The following is a 24,584-nucleotide window of genomic DNA, read 5'->3' as shown; positions in this document are numbered from 1 at the left end:
ACATTTGTTATAGGATTGCATGCGCAAGGATGAAAAAAGACAGTCCACCCTCAGCCATGATGTTGGAAGGAATTCAATCCAGTTCGCTATGACAACCACCACTCACAGAACCAAAGGCAGGTCAAAGTTCCATGACATCACAGGCGAAGGGGCATGACGCAATGGCAAGAACCGTAGGTTGCAGCTCTACTGCTTGTAGGTCTGTCACCCTAGGCACTGGATTAAAGCTGAACTTTATTCAGCCCACATTTCTTTCATACTTCAAAATAATGTTTATACTCCTTGTTTTTTTCAATATTTTGGTTTATTCTTCCATCATGATTATCTGTTCATACGCATGTTTTCATTCACATGATTTTATCTTCATCTTCCAAATACTTGTTTACAAATTCCAATGCATTTCGGTGCTTACTGCACCTTCATCAGGGAACAATCTCATTAGTTTTAGCGTGCGTATCTCGGTTCCGCCATTACGGCCTTAAGGCAAACACCCATGAGGAATAGCCGTAATGGCGGAACCGATGGTGGTCCGGGTTTGCTGACTGTAGGAGCAGCTTCGTGCCCTCTGCTGCTGGACCCTTAGGGTCTTTCTTGCCTTAGAAGTGCTCGTGCACGCAGTTCTTCTGCTGATGGTAAGAATATTCGAGCCTACGAGAAAAGCAAATGTTTAGAAAACATTGTCTTTTTAGAGATGCAGCCTGACTTTGAGTTATGTCTGCCTGGCACGGTGGGCAGGGCACCCGTGTCATTTTACACAAACCTTACGGATTTCCAGTTTACTTCTACTCAGTCTTGAAGGAGACCGCTATGCATATGTGTACATGAGACATTTCGCGCTGATGTCTTGTAGTGCGTGTTTTTAATATCGGGTCAATTGTTTTGTGTCTGCTGTACTTGAATTGATTGGCGATATTGGCCACATCACGTGCACAATAAAAATGAACACTCTTTGAATAGGTCAGCAGTAAATTGTGTCATGCTAGCGCTTATGCAAAATACTATAGTATATGATGTCGTTTTCACCGTTGCCAGTGTTATTTTATGAAATAACCTTTTGAGAAATAAAATACAGCAGACCGCTTTTACCACCAACAAATCAAATGCTGCTGACACAGAAAATGAGATGGCCTCTAACATGTTGGAAGTACAGCCTTAGTAGGCGCTCAACTGCCTAGGGACATTTTGATAAACTACAAACGTGAGTAGACCTTGCTGCTGATCTACACGTAACGTAACGGAAAAGCGCACAGAATAAGTATTTCCATATTTCGAGGCTCCCTTTTTCCACACACGGGTTTTGTGCCTTGAGGACGTTTGGCAGACAGTGAGATATTTTGGTTTGGTGTCTTTCCTTTATATGTGACAGACTTGTGTGCGCACGGCTTATGGGCATCCGTGTTCTGAAGCGCCATTTGGTATTTACTTGGATGTCACACCGTTGCTCCAATTAACGGGGTTTGCCTTGTTCTTTCATTGGCTTGTTTTTAAGCTCAGTTGGTGACCAGCGCGGTCTGATTTATTTATTTATTTTTTGGGGCACACCCAAAATGGTCGTGCTAGAACCGTAAGATACATTTTATCTTGACAGTGCGATGGTAACTTAAATACCAGCTGATAGATATTTTGGCATTTGTCATACATTTGTAGGCAGTGGATAAACAAATCTTTGTATTCAACTATATTTTGCCCACTCTTCTGATTTTGATTTTTTAAATCTATTTGTATTTTTAGATGCTTGAAATATCGTGTTGCTGAGAATTTGTTGGGGGTGGGGGGTGTAAGGCTCTCCTGTGCCTCAAAGAATGTGTTATCTGCTGGTTATATAAACAAGCAGATAACAAGACCTAACAAAGAAGCTCGTGAGTTGTGCCAGGCGCGCGCCACTGCGAGCATATGTTTTGAAATATCTCGGCTGTCAAGCCGCGATAATTCAAAACATATGGCCTTCTGGTGCGCGTACCAGACACCAATGGGCCATAGGCGGAGCTACTCGACCACCTATGGCGTATTGCGTGTTCTGTTTCTAAAGCACAGGCACGCGAAGACCAATAGCATTGCACATACCAAAAAAAAAGCACAAAAAAGCACGAGCAGCCTGGAATTCGTAGGTACGTTTTTCGAAGCCCTGAGAATAGGACTCTGGGCCACGCCTACTGCTGACGCAGTGGGACGGTAGGCCCGAGCCCTAAAAGAGGGAACTAATGCTCATCCCATGGGCTGCGTCAGAAATACAGCAGGGTGGTGAAGTAAGAGGGCTGCCTTGTATCACATGCACTGCAACTCAATTTCTATGGCAGCTCAAGACTGCCAGGTTGAAGTTGTGAGCATGCAGAGTGAACAGCCATGGATATATACGGTAAGGTACACAGACAGGAGGGGTGTCACATTAGCAAAGCTGAGCTGGTTTGTACTGCACTTGTGTCTCAAGAGAAGGGATAAAATAAATAGGTTTTAGAGCAATATTATGGTGCGGTAAAGTACACACTGTGCACCCAAAAAAAGGCAAAACTCATAAAAAAACACTATCCCTATCCAGAGAGGCATCACCATCCCCTTGCAACCATTACCCAAACTAACCCATTTCAGAGGTACTCTACTGCGATCATGACAAGACCCAAATATGTGCACAAGGAAGGTTGAGGAGATCTGATTAGCAAAAAGGTAAGAGTTGGCTGAAGTTATTCAAATTAGAGACCATAGATTTTTATGCCAAACTTCTGGATCACAAGGGTCAAGCACTTCTTAGGAATTTCTCCACTGGGGTGATCAGAAAGGTGAGCTTGTTAAGCCGTCACGCCACAAAAGAGATAGGATATGGGATATCATGCTAAGCTACAACCCAAAGTTTATAAAAACATAAAATTCAACTGCAGGTTAGGGGTGGGGGGCGGTCGATCTACCTCCTCATCTCCTTAAGAGAGATCGGTTCAAGAAAGGTGGTGTGCTAAATCTTCAAGGTCTAAAAGCCAATGTGATGGGCATGGACCTGACACGAACACAGAATAAGAGAGCACTGGCATGGCCTGTTTAGGTCACTGGCACCATCCCATAGTATGGTCACAAAAAACAGTAATAATAGTTGTAGATTGGCTACGATGCCAAAAAGATTAATACATTTATAGCTTTTATAAAAGAATGGATTGCCTTGTGACCAATCGTGAGGGGGAGAAGGCCAAGACAATGAGTTTGAGGGGGATACATGAGAAATTAATGAATAGTGACTGAATAGGAGAGTGAAACCTCTTAAACATGTATTGTTTACTACCTATGCTATGATCTGAACCCCCAGTCTTGAATACAGTGAATTCACGAAGTTTGGACCTTGTACTCCAGGGGATGTGGCTACAAATTTGAAGCATTTAAAAGTCTGCTGAATTATATAATGGAATGTATCCAAAGAGTTCCCTCACTGGCATGTTGTGGGGTGCCAATTTCTGGAAGAACCTAAGGTAGTTTGCCCAATATGCCTTGTGAGTAGTGCTGGGGATTCAGAATTTACTGCAGGCATGATAAGGGTCACTTAGGGAGACGGTCAAAGCAATAGATTTAGCACTAGCAACACATCCAACAATATGGCAGCCACAATCAATGGGTGCAGACAATGCTTGGAATTGCAGTGATTTAATTTAGGAGTCATCTGTGTTTGGGTAACGTTTCTAAGATATGCCCTAGGTGTGTAAAGGCTGCATTTACACCACAAATATCAGCAAATTGAATTGTAATTAAAAGAAGAGGGTTATCTAAAACTTTTAAACTGTGACTGAGAAATGTATCAGAGTTGCTATGGTAGGAAAAGCACAGAACAGCAAGTCTACTACATGTGGGGAGGTTAAAGAAATGTGTTTTTGCACATTCAAACAAAGCGTCCCTTTTTCAACCTCAACTTGGCACAAAGCGGAGGTAATTTAGCAAAACTATCACATGGCCCTCCTCGAAGTACTCCTGTGGTTTTAACTAGACTATCAGAAAGCCCTTTACATCTGTCTACTCGAATACGCAAACTGAAGCTGCAACTTATTCAGAGCATGGCTTTTACAGCTAGCAACAGCTAGCAACCAAGATACTTATATTTGATCACGTTTCAGTGGCAAGGCATTTCTTTGCTTTGCTTTGCTCCCCTGTAAAACTCAACATTCAATTTAAGGTGTGCTGTTTGATACACAGGTTTTGTACAATACCACCCAGAAGTGAATCGCTTTTTCAGTTACGCACCATATTCAGATCAGAACTCTTACAACTATCTTTGTTGCTTCTCCAGATTCTCAAGTATCATTAGGAACATCTTGGTGAAAGATCTTTTAAAGTTCTATGTCTGTCTCTTTGGAACATTCACCCCTAAAAATAACAAAATTATTACACATGCCTTGTTTTGTCGGCATCTGAAGGCTTATGTGACAAACTTTCTTATTTCCCCAGTTGTCTTAACTCCTGGATGCCTTTGGGTGTAAGTGTGCATGATCAATAAGAATACATGGTAACAAAAATGAGCATAGGAGAAAGGATGAGGCAAAGGGGCACTGTGAAGGTAAAACATAGCGGTAAGAATCTGAAAGTTTTCCTAAGGAACCTTAAGCACCACTGGAATAAGTCATGAACCACACTTGTGAAAGCCTGCTGGTGAGGATTCTGTAGTCCATAGGAGCCAAACACTTTGGAAGAATAGAATTCCAAAGAACACAAAAAGCACAACCCTTAGAGTCCATCAGACAGAAAAAAGTAAACTTTGGCAACCATGCCAGCTAAGTTACGTGGTTGAGCAGAAGCCACATTACAGGCAATCAAGGATAAGGCTGGGAATAAAAAACATTAACATTTATTTCTTCATCTATTTCAAAAGTACATGCGCTGAAGGAATTGGAGCACTATACAACATTACATTTTACATAAATACAGCTGCACATGGTGCAAAAAAAAAATCGAATTTTTCTTTTAAGGATGATTTTGAGTGTCAGACCTTTTGACTCTAGGCGACCATGTTCTCACATCATATGCTAAAAACAACCAGTGACTTGGAGACTTACCATGGAAAAATAACATCCAAAACCCTCACTGGAAGGGTACTCCTCTGCCCCTCCTACCTTCTACCTCGAGGATGATGGCGGTCCCGTTCGGCAGCAGCTGCGGTGTTGGTCTCTTTGCATTTTGATGCCCGCGTTACAGCTTTCAAAGTAAGCGGTTAAAGGCGGCTTTCTCGATCCCTTTATGGAGGAAGTTGGCGGCTCGTAGCAGCGCATTATTGGGGCGGTTCTCGTGTCGGCTCCAGTGTCGGCCTCCCTGAACTTTGGAGTCCGCGGGTTGGAGAGGTGCGGCTCTTGGACAGACAGCGAAAGGCACGGGCTGGCATTCGGAGGTAGTTGGAAGCTGTCGAGCGTTCAGCAGTGGCGTTTCTCCTGCATCTGCATCTCCCTCTCACGGGTATTCCGTTGTGATGGCGGCCCGCTTCTGAGACACGGGAGCCATTGCTGACCCTTTCATCTTTGTCGACGTGCTTCAGCTGATTCACTCTCTACTCAGACTGAGCTGGTTTCTTCTATGCGAAAACCCGACGTGATGGTGCTTCACTGCTCTTGTTGGATTTTACCTGCTTAGTTTGTCTTTTGGGGTTTTTGGGTGAAGAAGACTACGTATCCCATAAATCCCCGTGGTGACTGCCTTTCTCCAAATCGGTGAAAAACCTTGGATAATAAGTGGGGACGGTTTGTGATTTCGAACTTTCTCTTGACTTTTTCTGGTTTATTCCATCGTTTCCCCATCATTGGGCGTATTCCCAGCATCTCCTGCAACATCAGCGCTCTATTCGCTCTTTTGTGGCCATAGCGTGGAGAGGACTACGTATCCCATAACTCCTTGCAGTATAGCTATATCGCCAGCTGTGGAGAAACTTTATCTCATACCAAGCGGGGAGTATTTAGGCGTTTGCTGGTGAGTGCAGCGTGGGGGCATAACTCTGTCCGGGGTCTTTATTGCGCCAGTCACCGACGAACTTGCTCCTGTCCTCATCCCTCCCGCAGCCCACAGCCATCAGCGGCCGCAGTGCGGAGGGGGAGGCATTACAGACCACAACTCCCAGACGCCCTAGCGGCACCGGAAGCCGCAGCACGCCATTTCCGCGCCAGGAGGCGCACAAAAAGGGTCTCAACACCCACGTCGCGGGACAAGCCCGGGCAAAGGTCGGGCCCTCTGTGGCCCTCAGAGGCACGAGGAGGCCGGGACGGGCCCCCCCACTTGGCCCCAACGAAGGTGGAGGTATTGGGTTGTCTTTCATTAATCCTTGTCGTTGAACTGTCTTTCATTGTTTTCCTCTCAACATGTCTATCTGGGAGGAGTTGAATGCCATGTGTGGTACGAATTACGCCCAGGATGTGTCTACCCCCCCCATAGTGAGTAGAGATCCTGACGCGAAAAAAGACAATGATACTGGGAAATCACCTAACGCTAAATTAACGTGCACGAGCCATTCATCATCTTTTTTCAATCCACCTTTAAATTTGCCGGTTGAGACTGTGAATATAATACCAGACTTTGTATCACCTCTTCATTTGACCTTACTGGCCCAGATAGAGCAACTTTTAGTATCTGCTTTAACACCCTTGGTTACAAAAATCGACGCCCTGGGAGACAGGCTGACCATTATCGAAAAAACAGTATCAAGGACCTACACCCCAACTGAAAATAATGCTACACCCACCCACCCCATCTTCCCCAGTAAAAATGAAAAGCTTAAGCCCATGACACGTATGTCAAGTACGAAAGCGCAAACTCTTGAACCTTTAATGCCGATACCCAATCGAAGAAGCCGGAGTATTACCCTTAACTCTGTACCTGTACCTCTTAGAGTTCCCAGGTCAGCACCCCGGATTAATTTACCACCGGAAGCCGCCCCCTATGTGGCTGTTCTCTCCGGGGTCCCAGCACCCAGGCAGAGTAAATTGGAAACCCACCAAGACTTGTTACACAAAACCATGTCCTGGCTACAACATAACAGACCATTGCCATCTGGACTGGATGGTGGAATCTTGAGTGTTAGGAGGGTGGGGTGGCTAGGCACGTCACCCAAAGACATCCCGGGCGACTTGATTTTAATTAAATTCAAGAGAGTGAACATCGTCCCCTACTTGCGATTTTCTCTGCCCAAAGTGGGAGATGGCCCCATTTCCATCTGGGACCTGCATGATTTCTATCCTGGCCCTCGATTCAATCTTCCCAAAACGCAATTGACATTGGACCACAATTCCTGGTGAAAGGGGCTCCAAAGTATTTAGTCCCACTAATCCATCTACCCTTTCTGATTTTGCACGTACACTGTCAAATTGATTTTTAGTTGTTTCAATAGTTGGACTCTTTGTATTCCGTATATGTTCTGTTGAGTCAATTATACATGTATGTATTTTTATTTTGCTGCTTTTATGGTTTAAACAAAATGAACCGAATAAAGCTTATTTGATTTGAACCAGTGACGAGGCCCTGGTTTAGCAGCATCGCACTTGTTTACAAATGTAGTGGACAAAAGTTTTATTTTATGGGTATCAATGCACCAGTTGTAGCTGAGGGAAGGCTCAAGCACAGAACTCAGAAGGTAAAGCCTTCGGATATTTCACTGGCTTAATACTGGGCTTACCAATCATTTAATACCAAGCATATGTAAAGGAAGGAAGGAAGGGGTTGAGGGAAAGCTTTGTACATACATCTGCACAAGGGAGGGAAAGGCTTTTCTGATGCCTTTGGTCAATCTACAGATGGTCAATATCTTTGTACTCTGGCACAGAGTTTGGCGCCCCCATACATCTGAACAAGCTACTGACCTCATTTGCCTCAAATATGACCATGGAGGGCAACACCTTTCCACAATGTATGAACAGGTCTGGCAGTTGCGGATTGTTGGGTATCCCTAGATGTCACTAACGCTGCCCGGAATGGTACACAAGCATGCCCAGGTCAATGTCAGACATGACTATCACAGCACTGTCAAGGGAGTGGAAAGACATTACAGAAAGAGTAATAAGGCTTTACATCAGAACAACTGGAGATTACTCGGAACCAACATTGCAAACCATGAGGTGTTTCAGTAAGTCCAGAATTCCTTCAAAGGGACACAGCGGTGGGAGAGGTCATCACTGTGCAAAAATAAGACAAGACACAAACAGAACTTCCATCAGAGCAGGGGACATGATAAGAATGATTCTGTGTTGTTAGCCATGACATAGGAAACTCCTACTTGGACTAGAACGTGCCTTCAGAAATTCTTACTTGCCCTAACCCAGGTGGATGAAACCCTTTAAATTACCTTTTAACCTTACAGGGAATAAATAGAAAACTAGAACCACGAACAATGTGCAGAGCTCCACCATCCCTGGTACATTGTGCAAAGTGCCACACCCACTGGAGCCAGTGTCAGAGCAATAACTTTCATTTAAGCAAACAATCAGGTGCCAATTCCTCCTCTATAAAGCTGTCCTCATCCATGAAGAGGGAAGACAAGGTTGCTGGATGATGCAGTCCTATATCTGTATTTTGCGGGAGTCACCGTTTTACGGGAATTGTGACTTCCGCAAAATACAATTCTAGTTTTCCAAGACGGCTCGAGGTCGGGTAGGTTATCAGACCTCCATTCCCTACGAGAACTATCTCGAGGACCCTCTCAGCCGCATCTCATGGGGATAATTTCCCATTTTATTTGGATTATTATGCCTCCTTACTAGTGGTACTACATCTATATTGATAGGCCGCTACACTACACTAGCACTCACTGCATATTAACCTTGGTCCTGAAGAAGCACATGGGATCTCCTCCTGAGACCGTCTATTGCGCGAAACATTCGGACCTTCAACATGCCAACTAGGAATATGCGTTTTGTCTAGCTACAAAGGGCCATTATGCCCCTCTGGCAGCCCTGCCTTTTGGTTTTTTACTGATGACAGAGGGGTTACTTTATATTAAAGTCGCCGGCTACTCCTTCAGCCATCTTTTAACCTTACATTAGGACACCCCTGCCACTCACCCCCGCACGCTCCCTTACGGTTTTAGCTCAAAAAGATGTCCGACAAAGTGACCCTTTGGGAGGACCCATAGAGCATTGCAGCGACAGCCCGACGAGGAGCACTGCCCAATGATGAAGCATGACATCCTTCGGGGTGTGTGAGCAGCAAGACCAGGACACACTGTCCCCAGACACTATAATTTGAGGACTACTACAGTTTTCTCTCTCTCCCACATCCTCCCTCTCTTTTACAGGAACTGTGACTCCTGCAAAATACAATTCTAGTTTTCAGGAGCACGAGTCACTGGACCTACATTTAGCTCCTTGTCACCCCTCCCCCTTATCGTTGCACAGTCCTATAGATTCCTAACCAGGTCTTCATGAGCCCCAAAGGCAGTAGCCTTAAAGCTAAGGCACTAAGAACATGTCAAGTTGAAACAGTCACAATGCCACTTGGGAAATCAGCCCAAAGATGAATGCACAGCCTCAAAGCTATCAAAACCAGGACAGGCAATTTGGGCTGCAGCTTGATCCAGCACCACAAATAATTCAGAGCCCCACCAATAAGTTTCTTGTAGGTACCACAGGCAGCAACTTATTGTAATAGCCTCAGCGAAGGCTCAATGAAGGGATGTGAAAGAGAAGACAACAGTCCTCTTAATAGGATCCCGTCATGCTATGAAGCTTCCACAAGAGTGACATCCGGTTGGGGTTTCAAAGTAAGGCCAGATGACTCAATAGAACACGAAGTCTAAGAAAGCTGGTGGAGCCTGATACTAAAAGGGCACTGAAAGGAAGGAAAAACCAACATGAAGAAACTAATCAACGAAGCAGTGACCAGCTAAACCTTTCAAAGGGACTTGAGAATAAAGGGAAAAGGGCTACAGATCCTATGATAAAACACATTCACATTCGACACTCAGTAGGGAGAGGCAGTAGGTGACTGATTTCTGGCGGGAGAGGTAGTAGTTTGATGCGTCTGGACTTCAATATTGACCTATTGTCTGCTATCCAAAAATGTTATATCACTATCTGATATAGAGGTTAGTCTGGAGTTCGGGAAATTGGACATACAACTATGAAAGAAATATTATATGGTCTAATTCTTAACAGCATTAGCGACTTGGATTTGAAAACTTCCAATCAATTTAGTTAAACTAATTAGGATAGCGATTTGTTAGGTTTTGTTTTAGTTATTGCAACATTTGATGCTTCACTAGGAAGTCTGCTTTTACAACTAGTAGTTCCAAAAGGGCCAATGGATGTTATTTAATGCCCACTTGTAAAAGACAACACCCAGGATTCATGGCATCCTGGGTGTAACTAAACTGCTTTACCAGTAAAGAAGTTTCCACTAATCAGTCTATGCTGCAAGAACACAAATGAGGGATGAGGGGCCCAAAGAAATGGAGAGCATAGTAGTGCACTGGAGGGACATGCATCAACAACAAGCAATCTTTGTTTAGAATATTATAGAAGCATTTCAGAGCCACAGCAGAAGATGGCTGCAATTCCCCCTGGGTGAGAAGAGCCAGACAACAGCATTCTGGTGACCCTTAATATACCACAAGCCTGCACAAAAAACAAACATTTTGAGCAGAGCTTTATACAAAGACAGTGGTCAAATACATTGAAAATCTTACGTGTGCAGACTTGTCCACGGGAAGGATCACCGACATAGCCTGGTGCACACCTGTGAATAAAAACACACGAGGTCAGAAACTGTACACATCAAGACTCTTACCACCACCACACCTACAAAAAGAACATGGCTCTACAAATTACAAGCAAGACAGGAAACGCTTCCAAGACACAGCCAGGAAAATCTGCAGACCCCAAGAGTACAAACATGCCAATACTTTGGTGAGATAGCTGGATCTCCTATTCTGCCATCATAATAAAATCTCAAATTACACTTTGTAGCTGATCCATAGTTCAACAGATGTTGTTTTGGAACGCAAGAAAAACAGCCTCAGAAAAATAATTAATAATCAAGGGGAGCCTTGTCCCACCAAATTTCATAGTTTGGTGCCTGAGGGAAAAGGAAATCTGCCAAAGGCCAGTAAGTCAGGAAGTTATCTGATCCCTTAAGCCATGGATTTAAAGAGTGTAAATGGAAAAAACAAAGCTTGATAGCGCAGGGTCGTAGTGGCAAACAGAAATACATTGTAGAGGAAGACTACCTGGCATGCAACAGAGGAAAACACTGACCCACAGGGAATCACATGTTTAGAAGTCTGAGGTGTTAGCAACTATGTAGAGCTTGCAGGAAAGCTATTCATAGATCTCAGTTAAAAAAGACATGCTCAGTCTGGCTTTCTTCTTAGGACCCCTGATAGTGGACTTTGTTACCATCACTCTCATGGGTCAAGAATGTAACAGAAAGAATGACGCGAACAGACTTGTAGAGCTCCATTTACTACATGTAGTTTCCATGACTTGCCCTGCCTACTCAGCTGTAAGGAGACTGCTGATGGACTAAGGGTGTGACAGGTGATCAACACTGATGTCATCTGAGTGTCAAAAGATGTGTGATGCTGCTTCTGCTACCAACAGTGGCGGCAGGCATGGCTCGCAGGTGGAGAGGCGGGCTGGACGGGTGGGGGGTTTGGGCTGCACATATTTTTTTTAAAAGACATTAAAAAACTAAATAAATCAACTTACCTTTGTGCCAGGACCTGCTTCTCCGCTTCTCCTCTTCTCCGCCTCTGATGGAAGCACAGCTGGCCCGACTGACCAATCACAACGCTGCAATGCAGCATTGTGATTGGTTTTGAGCATCCTGGTTTGACGCCAAATCAGGGAATGGGGGCCTGGGTATGTTCTCCATGCAGGCTGTAATGCAGCCTGCATGGAGAACAGGGAAAGTGCGCAAGACTGGTTTGGCGGACTGAGAGGGCTGACCAAACAGTCTTTGTGCACTTAGGAATGGGAAGCAGCCCCGCCCAACTGCCCGCAAAGCAGCACGAAGCATAAAACGATAACTTGAAGTTATTATCATTTTATGCTTCTTCCTCGCACTGCTTAAAAGCAGTGGAGCGACGCCACTGGCCATCAATAGCATTCTGGTAAATTGACGTCCATGAAGCCATCAAGTTAGTGAGGCCACCAAGAAGAATCAGCAGGACCACAGGAGAGAATCAAGTTCCTAGACGGACAAGTTCCTCACCTTTGGTAACATCTTATCTGGTAGAGACTTTCGAGCTGCAGATTCCTTACCTTAGAATTATCCTCAGGCGTCACAATGGATACAGAAAATTGTGAGCAGTACCCCTGCGCGCCAGTAGGTGGCATCACATTTCTCCGCATGGCACCATCAGTGTCATCCGTGCCAGATGAAACGTGTGTGATGCCTATATAGATGCCACCCCAGCATGCTGACGTCCATTACTTTTCGCAAATTTCCGTGCTAGGAGCGCAAAGCCATGAACAGTGACCAATGGTGTTAAAAATTAGGGCGCTGAAAGGGGAAAGCCCTGTCCCTAGAAATATGTTCACAGAGCAGGGAAGATGGGAGCGCCGGTAAGGAATTTGCGGCTAGATAGAGTCTATACCAGATAAGAGGTTACCAAAGGTAAGTAACTTGTTCATCTGACAGGAGACAGCTAGGAATCCTTACCTTGAAATAGATACCTAAGCAAACCCTCCTCAGAGGTGTGGGTCTGCAAAACAGTTTCATACCAAACAGTCCTGCAGGACTGATCGGGCAAAGTACCTATCCCGACGGACCTAAATGTCCGGCCAGTAATGATTTGTGAACATGTGTAAGGATGTCCACGTTACTGCCTGCCAGATGACCAAGACTGCCGCTGCTAACGCAGTGAACGTAGCCTTGGCTCTGGTGAAATGAGAATGCAAGCTCTGAGGGGGCTGTTTCTTGGCCAATGCGTAGAGGATTTTAATGCAGAGAATGATCCATCGGGAGATGGTCCACCCTGCACAGCCTTCCACTTCTTCACTCTGACACACCCCATGAAGAGTTGATCGTCCACCCAGAACTCTTTCATGTGGTTAAGGTAGAATGGCAATGTTCTTTTTGGGTCCAGTTGGTGAAGTCACTCCTCTTCTGTAGAGGGATGCGGTGGAGCATAAAAGTAGGCAGAGTGATGGACTGCCCTACATGGAAGGGAGTGAAGACTTTCGACAGAAAGGAAGCTCTTGTCCGTAGAAACAGTTTCTCTGGGTAGATTCAGGTATGGAGGCTTGGATGACAAAGCATGATGCGCACGGACCCTCCAGGCAGATGTTCTTGTCACCAGGAAGGCAGTCTTAAGGAGCCTGAGAGGACAGTTGTGCAAGGGCTCAAAGAGAGTGCACATCAGGAATGTCAGGATAAGATTAAAGTCCAACTGAGGCATGACAAAGGGAGAAGGGGGAAATATATGTTGTAAATCTTTCAAGAACCTGTGTACAATATGTGATGTGAAGATGGATGGATGGTCAGACAACCGTAGAGAGGCTGAGATAGCACAAAGATTACCCTTTAAAGTGCCCAGAGCAGAGCCCTGCAGGGCAAAAGAAAGAATAAAGGGAAGAACCTGAGAAAGTAAGGTAGAAAGGGGGCCAACTTTTTCAGCACACAATGCCACAAACTAGCCCAAATAGCAGGCATATACTGTTCTGGTGGAGGGACGCATGGCTCCAAGAATAACATCACATACTTCGGGCAGAAGGTCTAAGGCTGTCAACTGTCACTGGTCAATCTCCACTCAAGAAGGCGGTGTATAAAAAGGTTTGGGTGGAGAACCCTCCCCTGCTGCTGCAACAGAAGATCCTCCCGAAGGGGCAGCCTGATCGGAGGACCTTTGGCCATGCTCCCCAGCTCAGGACCCCAAACTCTACATGCTGAGTCCAGTATAACTTGAGCCCGGTCATTCCTGATCTTCTTGACAACTCAGGGCAGGAGTGGTATGGGAGGAGAAGCGTACAGGAGGCATGAGCTCGACTCTAGACGAGAAGCTTCTCCGAGTGAGAGCTGACTTGGAAACTCCAGCGCATAGAACTGCTGACATTAAGCATTCTCAACAGTGGCATACAGATGTAACCAAGACTCTCCACAATGTTGAAAGAGACCTTGCACCAAGGAACGCACCAGGTGTTGAGCCACCAGTGATATGCCCTGACGTTCCAGTCATGTCCAGCAACATGACAAAGGGTCCACAACCCCCCCCCCCGCTTGATGCAGTTCCACATGGTGTTGCCCATAAACACCTGCACTAGCCTTCCTTTGATGGAGGGTAGAAAGGCTTTGAATGACAGCTGGATTGCCCAGAGCTCCAGCAGGTTGATGTAGAGTCCAGATTCTGCCGGAGACCAGAGGCCTCTGATCTCCACCTCTCCCATATGGCCGCCCCATCACAGGAGTGCCACTGTCACCACTTACAGATCTGGTTGGGGAAGGGAGAAGGGTCTGCCGATGACCCAATCATGATTCGTTAACCACCCCTGCAGATGACAAAGATTTACCTGATGCTACGCTCACTGGAACTTCTGGTTCCACTGCAGAACCCACATATGCCAACGGCCATGTGTCACCAGTAGGAAGCAGGACGCCATTAGGCCCTGAAGCCTCAGAGTCTGTCTCGCCAAAACCCAGGATAGAGGCTGAATCATGGGTATGATAACCTGAATATCCTGGATCCACTGTTCAGCAGGATAGGCCCAAAACTGCACTGTGTCCAGAACAGCGCAGATGGAAGGGAGCGTCTGAGAGGGAGTCGGGTATGAATTCAGTATGTTGATAGTGAACCCCAGCAAATGCAGCAAGCTCGCTGTAGTCTGAAGATGGTGACAGCCTGGGGTGAGCCCACTTTTAACAATCAGTCATCATGATAGGGAAATCTGGCACACTTGATCTCCGTAAATGTACTGCAACCACTGCCATCACCTTGGTGAACACCAGAGTGGAGCTGGTAAAGCCAAAAGGGAGTACAGCAAACTGATAGTGCTGGTGACCAACCGTGAACCGCAGATAAAAGCCTGTTCATGGCAAGACGGGAAGGTGAAAATATGCGTCCTGCAAGTCCAACGCCACCATACAATGCCACTATCCAGCCTCCCAGGTCCATATACCGTGAAAGCAGCTTGAAGCATGCCTATTGTTAGGCACCTCAATTGGTGAATGGCAGATTGACCAAAAACCGGGAAAAAGAGGACGGACTAAACAGAAAAGTGGGATGAGGAGGCAGACTAGGCTTATGAAAGTTTTAAAAAATGAAATGTGAGCACGATAATATAATCAAGAGCTAACAGTACATCTAATTTCTCAGTGGCATGTGTATAACTTTGAACTAAATAGGTCTAACAATGCATAGATATTCATGCCTCTGAACTATGCTACAGGAATTCCTACTATCCCACTCCTGACCTAGAAGCCAACCCAACATGAAATCACAAAGCAGATACCACAGCCAAGCACCATTTGACATAAACCTAGAAACTACACAAGCAGACATATTTACAAAAACAGAAGAGTAATCACAAAAACGTAATTGATAAACTAAACATCCAACAACTGTGAATTTGACAGCTGTCTAGTGACAATGCCATGTGGCTATGACTACAAGCTTTCAAACAATGCTTTGAATGTATAAAATAGCACCTTCAAGAGCTTCTGACAACCTAGGGTAAGGGACAGCAATTGAAGAATTCATATGTCTCCTTTTCACTTTGAAGTTGAGATATGCAGCTCCCCTCCCATCCTCAGTCTGCACTTTCTAGGATTTTAACGGAATTAAATTCTACTGTCCACCTCTCACAGAGCTTCTTACCAACTCTAGGTCAGTCTGCAAATGTTGTTCCAGAATGCCTATGGGTGGATAGGTAGCTAAGTAGTCTAGAAACCACGTCTCTAATAATCAACCGAAAACTGCAACTAACTGGAAGCAATGATCTGTGAATATCTCCCAATGTTTTCAAAAATCATATGAATCAACTTTAGATCTTTAGGCTCCAAATAAAGAGAACTGCAAATAGCAGCACTGGACAAACTTCAACATACAGTATTGGCACAAAACCAAAATTACAGGTTGTATTTTTGTCACACCTGTACCTACAAGTATTCAAACTCAATTTGAGGTACTAATGGCCTAGAGCTAGAGAGAGAGATTGACATCTCGTCTCTAAAGTCCCAAAGGACAGATTTCTATGCTAAATAAAGGAAAATTATGGACTACGATTTAAAGGAACTTCACACAGCAGTACCATCCTTGCATGTCCAAGTACTCAACTGAATTAAACATCACATATTTCATTGTAAAAGGATGTTATAATACCAGTGTCCCACCGAATTATGATTGTTCGGGACTTAACAAAATTATTTCCCAATATATTGCCACATGGAGATTACAATTTTTAAAGATGTACTGCTAGCGAACTTTCCAAGAATCTTCTGATTGAGGAGGAGGTCTTGTTTACCAGAAGCTCTACCCCAGGACAAACAATATATCTACAAGCAAATCAAAGGTGACCAGCTCAACCATGCATAAGACAACCTTGCCCAAAGACAAACAGAGCCACACTGACATTAGGAAACCGGTCAAGAAAAGGGGCCCATTTCTTTCTACAAGCTCACCCCTTGTTTGGGGGGCATTGCTTGAGTAGCTAATGAACTACCGTGAGATTAATTTCCTGAGATAAAACCATTAGTACTTATTAGTCAGGAGACAAATACATGGAACCTTCTAAACCTGCATATCAAAGTGAATTACATTTTCAAAAAAGAACTGCTCTGTTGCTAAAGGCTGCGATGTGAATAAACACTAAAACATAGTTTTGTTTGTACAATTATTTTAGCATGTGTGGGTGTTAAGCTGATTAACCTAACTACTGTGAGTTTTAACTATTTAGTTAATGAAACAGTACAGATGCATCACCAACACATTCCTTCATAGGCCAGATTAAAAGGAGCTCTGTTGAATTTAGTAAGACCAATTTTCCTTAGCGTACCAAGAAATAGCAACAACATGGTCTCAAGTGATACATAAAAACAGAGATTGTTAATGTCCATTTATTAACATCTAGTGGATTGGTAAAGTTTACTGTCTTAACCAGCATGGTGGTATAGATACTGTGTGCTAGTAGCATTGGCCTGGAATACATTAACAACTTGCAGAAGAAAACTGAAGTTGAGCAGTTCTGGTCAATCCCTAAAGCACGTCACACAACTGGTATATTTTGAAAAGTCTCATTCCTCCAGTAGTGGGTTTAAAGAATTACAACAAAGGATTTAATCAACTGGTGGCGGTTTTCAAAGAGTCAAACAAATCTGTTATTCAGGAATGCATTTTGTGTGATCTTTTTCATCAAATGAAGTGTCACAGTCTAGAATAATCTGGACAGTCTATGCAGATGGCAGAAGCTTCAGAATTTGTGATTGATAAATGATCACAATCTGTCTTCATCCATAAATTTGTGGAAAACAAATCCTTCCACATCTAGTGGAGACATAACTGAATAACCACTGGTGCTCGACTATTTCAAAAGCAGACCACTCGCTGATATAAATCAATTTCACATTCTTAATCTAGCAATGGCAGGTTACTGAATGACAAATGAAAATATGACACTAGCTCTCACCACATTCAGAGATTTACATAGTGTTGGTAGGGACAATGAGCACCTCCACATTTTTTCCTACATGTTTAAATTGAAATTCTATCAAGTTTTAACAAGGAATCTCTTTGATTTCCCAATAGTCCGTCCATCCGCCACCCCTCTGTCCACTCTTGACCCATCTGCAGTACAAAGCCGACAGACACACCAACATTGCATTCTTAACCACCACCCAGCACACGGACTAAGAACTATGAAGCAGCAAATGTTAGGCAGACCACATGAGGCAGTAAAGCACACTCCCAGCACATTTGAGAATAGCTTACCTGGTCTTAGTTTACTTCGTTCCAAGGGGCTACATCATTTCTCCTGCAAAATGCTCTCAACCCTCCACCCACCTCCCAAAGGCTTCCATCTGAAACTATAATATATACATTTATGATGGGCTTCACCAAACAATTAATCAAGTGACCGTCCCATATCCAATTAGAAGCACGCATCTATTACTCTAGGTTTCATCCAGACTTTCACTAGCAAGAAAGGAGCAAGTGTAAAACCTAACCAGCAAAATAATACGGAGATCTCATCTTGTCAATTAAAATTCTTTGTGTGACATAGTTTAGAAGGAACCAAGACCCAACTGAGCAACCAGCATAGAGAATTTAAGATGTAAAACTTATTAAAAATATTGGATGTAGCATTTATTTGAAATTACTAGAGGGTGTGGACCCACCTATGTAAAGGTACCTCTAAATCATCTACCGGGAAACCCAATGGATCCACAACCCAGGTTTAAGAGGAGCCATAAAGGTCCATCATGACTACTGCTATGTCATTGCATAGGTGGTGGTGGGATGTATAGGAGAGAGATTATAATAGGAAGTTTATGTAAGATACACAAAGGCGCATGTAACCACTACATCAGGAAGGACTCAAGTCTTCAAATGCACAATACTTATGCCTCAGCTGACTTCTGTTGTTAGTGTTACTTTCATAACATAGGAGTGTAAACATGGTGCCCTCAAAAATCAGAATCAACTGTAACAAAACTGATTACATCAGCTTAAGATGCCAGAAAATAGAAGGCATTTAACTGCCTGCAAAGGTTCCCTCTGATGTAGTGGCTTTACTTGTCTAGATACCCATGCTATTCTCCAGTTAGAACATAGGACCCCCTAAGATTCTCTGACTAGGAGACCATTTAATTCAGAGTATGATCAGAAAACGAAATATCAGCTACATTCAACAATGCATTACATCTGCCTACCCTACAAGACCAGTAAGCCTGAGGAGGTGCCATAGCAGTAAACAGACATGGCGCTCACCACTTCAAGAGCATTCCTCTACAAGCTCAATGGACAGCTCTACGGCTGCGTGGTAACAACACAAAGACGAACGGCATTATGCCTCCTCTGACAATGTCAACTCATGTTTACTTCCAGTTGTACCCATTGCGTTTCAGATAATGTGTTCACAATGTGAAAAATAAGCAACAGAGAAAGAATAAGAGCTTTGCCACGATTGCAGACACGCCCAAATTCATTGGAGCAGCCTTCTCTCAAACCAACTGCATGCAGAAATATTACTCTACATGTTTCTACTGAACTTCACAATCCCTATTTAACACTTCATCTATTTTTAAGCACTAGAAAATATAAAGAATGGAGTGTTCCTTTCATGACAATTTTTGGGGATTCATAGTCCCAGATCTTCAGGAATATGGCTGGTTCAAAACTGTAATCATTTACTGGTACAAAGGAGGAGGCCTGATAACATCCTGTCTGTGCAAAGGACAGAATACTGACCACTGAAATATATCTTTTTTTTTTTAAAGAAAGGCATAAAAATCCATAAGGTCCAAAGATAGGTGTTGGCGTATTAGGATAAAATGGGTCATTTTGATTTTTTATACACTGCATTATCAAATGCCCAGGCCGCATGCTTCTCCACTTCATTCAGCGACAACATAATTGTACTGTTTTTCTCACTGTAATATTGCATTACTGTAACACTAACACATGGCAGCAGCATCTAATTGATGTTTGCAGGTCACTCTTGTATGTGATTCAAGATTCCTTATAATGAAAGGGCTGAAGGTTCTTAAATATATTTTATTTGTGCACTCCGACAAGCGATTACATTTTTACAAAAAAGAAGTTGCACTTTTAGTGGACTTGGAAGAAACAAATGAGAGGTGGCAGATCTTGGGTGATGCGACTATTTTTAACGCTCTTTTCCTTTTTCCAACTTTTTGCTATATTGGTTAAGCTTTCCCAATGCACATATTTCTTTATTTAGCCTTGCAGGGAATGCTTAGGGTTGGTTGGTTCAGGCTACAGTATCAGAACATGACAACACGGAGAGTGGCCAAATTTGCAGTGAATGCAAGGCGAGTGCACACATCTGGAAGCCAGGAAAACAGTGAGTAACAACAAGAGAGAAAATGCAGATGTAAGGGGTGCCGTCACCTTTTACAAGCACAGGAGCGAAAGTTTGAGAAAAGAGCCATGGAGGTGATACATCCAGGCCTAAAGCCTGAGTGTGGTAAAGCAGGATATATAGGCAGTAGAGGGGAGAGCAGGCAGAGTGAAGAGGAGAGGGCAGGCAGAGTGAAGAGGGGAAGACAGGCAGTGCGAAGAGGGGAGGACAGGCAGTGCGAAGAGGGGAGGACAGGCAGTGCGAAGAGGGGAGGACAGGCAGTGCGAAGAGGGGAGGACAGGCAGTGCGAAGAGGGGAGGACAGGCAGTGCGAAGAGGGGAGGACAGGCAGTGCGAAGAGGGGAGGACAGGCAGTGCGAAGAGGGGAGGACAGGCAGTGCGAAGAGGGGAGGACAGGCAGTGCGAAGAGGGGAGGACAGGCAGTGCGAAGAGGGGAGGACAGGCAGTGCGAAGAGGGGAGGACAGACAGAGTGAAGAGGGGAGGACAGGCAGAGTGAAGAGGGGAGGACAGGCAGAGTGAAGAGGGGAGGACAGGCAGAGTGAAGAGGGGAGGACAGGCGGTGCGAAGAGGGGAGGACAGGCAGTGCGAAGAGGGAGGCAGGCAGTGCGACGAGGGAGGCAGTGCGACGAGGGAGGCAGTGCGACGAGGGAGGCAGTGCGACGAGGGAGGCAGTGCGACGAGGGAGGCAGTGCGACGAGGGAGGCAGGCAGTGCGACGAGGGAGGCAGGCAGTGCGAAGAGGGGAAAACAGGCAGAGCGAAGAGGGGAGGACAGGCAGAGCGAAGAGGGGAGGACAGGCAGAGCGAAGAGGGGAGGACAGGCAGTGCGAAGAGGGGAGGACAGGCAGTGCGAAGAGGGGAAAACAGGCAGAGCGAAGAGGGGAGGACAGGCAGTGCGAAGAGGGGAAAACAGGCAGAGTGAAGAGGGGAGGACAGGCAGAGTGAAGAGGGGAGGACAGGCAGAGTGAAAAGGAGAGGACAGGCAGAGTGAAGAGGGGAGGACAGGCAGAGTGAAGAGGGGAGGACAGGCAGAGTGAAGAGGGGAGGACAGGCAGAGTGAAGAGGGGAGGACAGGCAGAGTGAAGAGGGGAGGACAGGCAGTGCGAAGAGGGGAGGACAGGCAGAGCGAAGAGGGGAGGACAGGCAGAGCGAAGAGGGGAGGACAGGCAGAGCGAAGAGGGGAGGACAGGCAGAGCGAAGAGGGGAGGACAGGCAGAGCGAAGAGGGGAGGACAGGCAGAGCGAAGAGGGGAGGACAGGCAGAGCGAAGAGGGGAGGACAGGCAGAGCGAAGAGGGGAGGACAGGCAGAGCGAAGAGGGGAGGACAGGCAGTGCGAAGAGGGGAGGACAGGCAGAGTGAAGAGGGGAGGACAGGCAGAGTGAAAAGGAGAGGACAGGCAGAGTGAAAAGGAGGGGGCAGGCAGTGCGAAGAGGGGGGCAGGCAGTGCCAAGAGGGGGGCAGGCAGTGCCAAGAGGGGGGCAGGCAGTGCCAAGAGGGGGGCAGGCAGTGCCAAGAGGGGGGCAGGCAGTGCCAAGAGGGGGGCAGGCAGTGCCAAGAGGGGGGCAGGCAGTGCCAAGAGGGGGGCAGGCAGTGCGAAGAGGGGGGCAGGCAGTGCGACGAGGGAGGCAGGCAGTGCGACGAGGGAGGCAGGCAGTGCGACGAGGGAGGCAGTGCGACGAGGGAGGCAGGCAGTGCGACGAGGGAGGCAGGCAGTGCGACGAGGGAGGCAGGCAGTGCGAAGAGGGGAGGACAGGCAGTGCGAAGAGGGTAGGATAGGCAGTGCGAATAGGGGAGGGCAGGCAGTGCGACGAGGGAGGCAGGTCGTGTGACGAGGGAGGCAGGCCGTGTGACGAGGGAGGCAGGCCGTGTGACGAGGGAGGCAGGCAGTGTGACGAGGGAGGCAGGCAGTGTGACGAGGGAGGCAGGCAGTGTGACGAGGGAGGCAGGCAGTGTGAAGAGGGGGGCAGGCAGTGTGATGAGGGAGGCAGGCAGTGTGATGAGGGGGGCAGGCAGTGTGAAGACAAATTCTTGTGAGGGACGAGGGATGAGGCACTGTCGGCGGCTGCGAGGTGGCAGACTGTGAGCAGGTCTGGCTGTGATAAGAGTGGGCAAGCTCTGAAGTGTGCCTTCCGCTGGGCTCTGGCACCACCCGCTGCACTGACGCAGTCCACAGACAGGTGGAAAGGGCTAATAAGGGCAGAGTCTGCGTTTGCTAACGAGGATCGCACGATTAATCTATCGGTAGTCTGTATAACGACCGTTGGCTTTCCAAGCCAAAATGTCACTTCAATGGGACAGTGCATATTGCAGCTATGAATCTGCAAATGTTTAAAAACGCCCCTCACTTTATAAGCCCGTTTTTACTCTCTTCGATAAAAAAATGGTCCAGATGTGAGAAAACGTACCATGAGTTTGCATTTAACTGCCAAGGTAATTTCCACAACCTATGAACTGATGGGACAGAGGAACAGTTATTTTTTACTGTTACCTAGTGGCCAGATAGAGTAGTGCATGACTTCTGTAACAGAGGAGGTCCTTGTAAAACTGCAGTGAACACCAACCAATTCACAAACTTTAAACAAGTGAGAAACGTGACAATCAGTTCAGTTTCAAAACTTTATTTCGATTTCGCATAGAAACCATAAAAGTAAACATGACAAAAAAATGTTTTTTTAAAAACAAATAGAATTAACCAACATTTTACATATTTACAAGCTTTTCTGAAAAACCGAATGTCATCAGTATCTGTTTCGAATCACCAGAGCTGATCTGATAAAACTTAAGACGGAATTACAAATATGTACAGTTGATAGGGACAACAAACAATCATACGCTTCTTTATAATAGCGTGTATGAAATGATGCCAATAAAGGTTTAAGAAAAACATTTCTTGGAACTTTATACAAAGTACAAAAAAACAAGAGATGGAGAGTATTTTGCGACACCTTATTGTTACAAGGGCAATTGGGTAACTTTTCCCACCATCCCCCCTGTTTAGGGAAAGCAAACAAAAAATGCAGGGTACCAAGTCGAAATCTTGTTAAATAAAAACGCCATTGTGTGTTCATAATATATGACAAATAAAACTGGCGAACTGGTTTTCCTTGTACGCTCAGTAGACTATCATTTGTCACCAGAGGACCCACGCTAGATTTAAAGGCTTTCTTAATAATCTCCTTGGTATCCCTACCAAGTAGTTCTGGGTTTGTATACATTTTTCCTAGACCTATCTTAGAGAAGGTCTCTTTAACATATCTTAACCACGGGATTTGGGTATGGTAATCAAGTTTTTGACAATCTTGAATAATGTCTTTTGTTAATTTCAAATTTTCAGATTGCCAAACCTTTGCCCATAATATCAATGGGGCAACATGAATAATGTCACTTATGAATTCAATGCCAACTTCCTCATGGCAAAATATATTAGATGTACTCAATGGCACACATAACAAACGTTTTACAAACTTATTCTCCACAATTTGTATTTTTCCACATTTGTCCGAACCCCACACCCCTGAACCATAGGTCAAAACGGAGACACATTTGGCCTTAAAACGTGACAATCATTCTTGAGGAAATCTGAGCTAAAGATATGCTGAAACAATCATAGATAACCCCAACCCATTTAGGCAAAACTATCAACAACTACATTTCTCTTTACAAAAGGAGGATTCTGCTTCGCAATAAATCTTCACTTTCAGTTTCTCCCTTTTGACCTCCGGTACCATCCAAAATTCACACAATTTCTGGACGCTTTAATCATTGTACTAGATTAAAAACCAGTGAGCAACCTCAAGGTGTAACCTTAACTGGGGCCACTGAAATTAGGTTATTCTGCTGTGCCCCGCACAATTTTGAATCTGCCATAGTTGCCACATAATTTCCAGTTGATAAATCACAGATTTTTACAACAAAATGTAATTCTACCTCAAAGGGATTAAGAGTTACGCAGCGACACATGTTGGCACATAGTGAATTTGGTGTTAAACTGGTACTAATGAGGTGAAGCCTTTGCCCAGACACAGTTAACTTGTAATATGGCCAAGTAATAAAGTAATGCCATCACAAACTGTGTTGCATTACACTGCATCATTTGCTTTTCCTTACTGCATAATTTAGTAAACCCAGCCACATAATTTGTCCCTCCCTTGCCACATAATTCCAGTGGCCCTGATCATAATACAGGACGAAAAAAAAAAAAAAGATAATGCTAATAAACCTGCAAGTGAAAAATAGAAGTTGCTAATCTTAACAAAAGCTAAACAAGACAAACCTTCATTTTAATTCAATATAATTAACATAACAATAAAATGCTGCAAAAGAAAGTGTCCAACGGGTGGAATGCAGCGGTCCTTCATGTTTCGATCCTGCGAAACAGTTCGTTTGCAAATGTCACGGTCTAACTCCCCCATCGGCATTGCGAGATACAAAATACCGCGGGATAAATGCAGATTCAATTACCATCAACAAAATTTACCCACAGTTTGTGGATACAAAAGTCAATCTGGAATAATTCTGACAGGAATAGCAAGTCTTCCCAGAAGAATATAAAGCGGGGGTTCTGCTCTGTCTCTACTAGTCACAGTCCGATCTCCGCCTTGAAGAAAACGGATCAG

The 24,584-nt window shown here is 45.0% G+C and overlaps 1 protein-coding gene across 2 annotated transcripts in view; it reads right to left on the bottom strand.

The window, feature by feature from the left end:
• Positions 1-24,584, bottom strand: part of HSPG2 (heparan sulfate proteoglycan 2) — a 948,088-nt gene that overhangs the window by 475,117 nt on the left and 448,387 nt on the right. For both annotated transcript variants that reach the window (XM_078642606.1, XM_078642605.1), the window contains one exon: positions 10,622-10,671. In XM_078642606.1, coding sequence (XP_078498732.1) covers positions 10,622-10,671 — 50 coding nt within the window. The remainder of the gene's footprint in view (positions 1-10,621; positions 10,672-24,584) is intronic.

The sequence above is a fragment of the Lissotriton helveticus genome, chromosome 5_1 (genome assembly GCF_964261635.1).
Source record: "Lissotriton helveticus chromosome 5_1, aLisHel1.1, whole genome shotgun sequence".
In the NCBI taxonomy this organism is placed as follows: Eukaryota; Metazoa; Chordata; class Amphibia; order Caudata; family Salamandridae; genus Lissotriton; species Lissotriton helveticus.
This window is presented reverse-complemented; position numbering and strand designations above follow the sequence as displayed.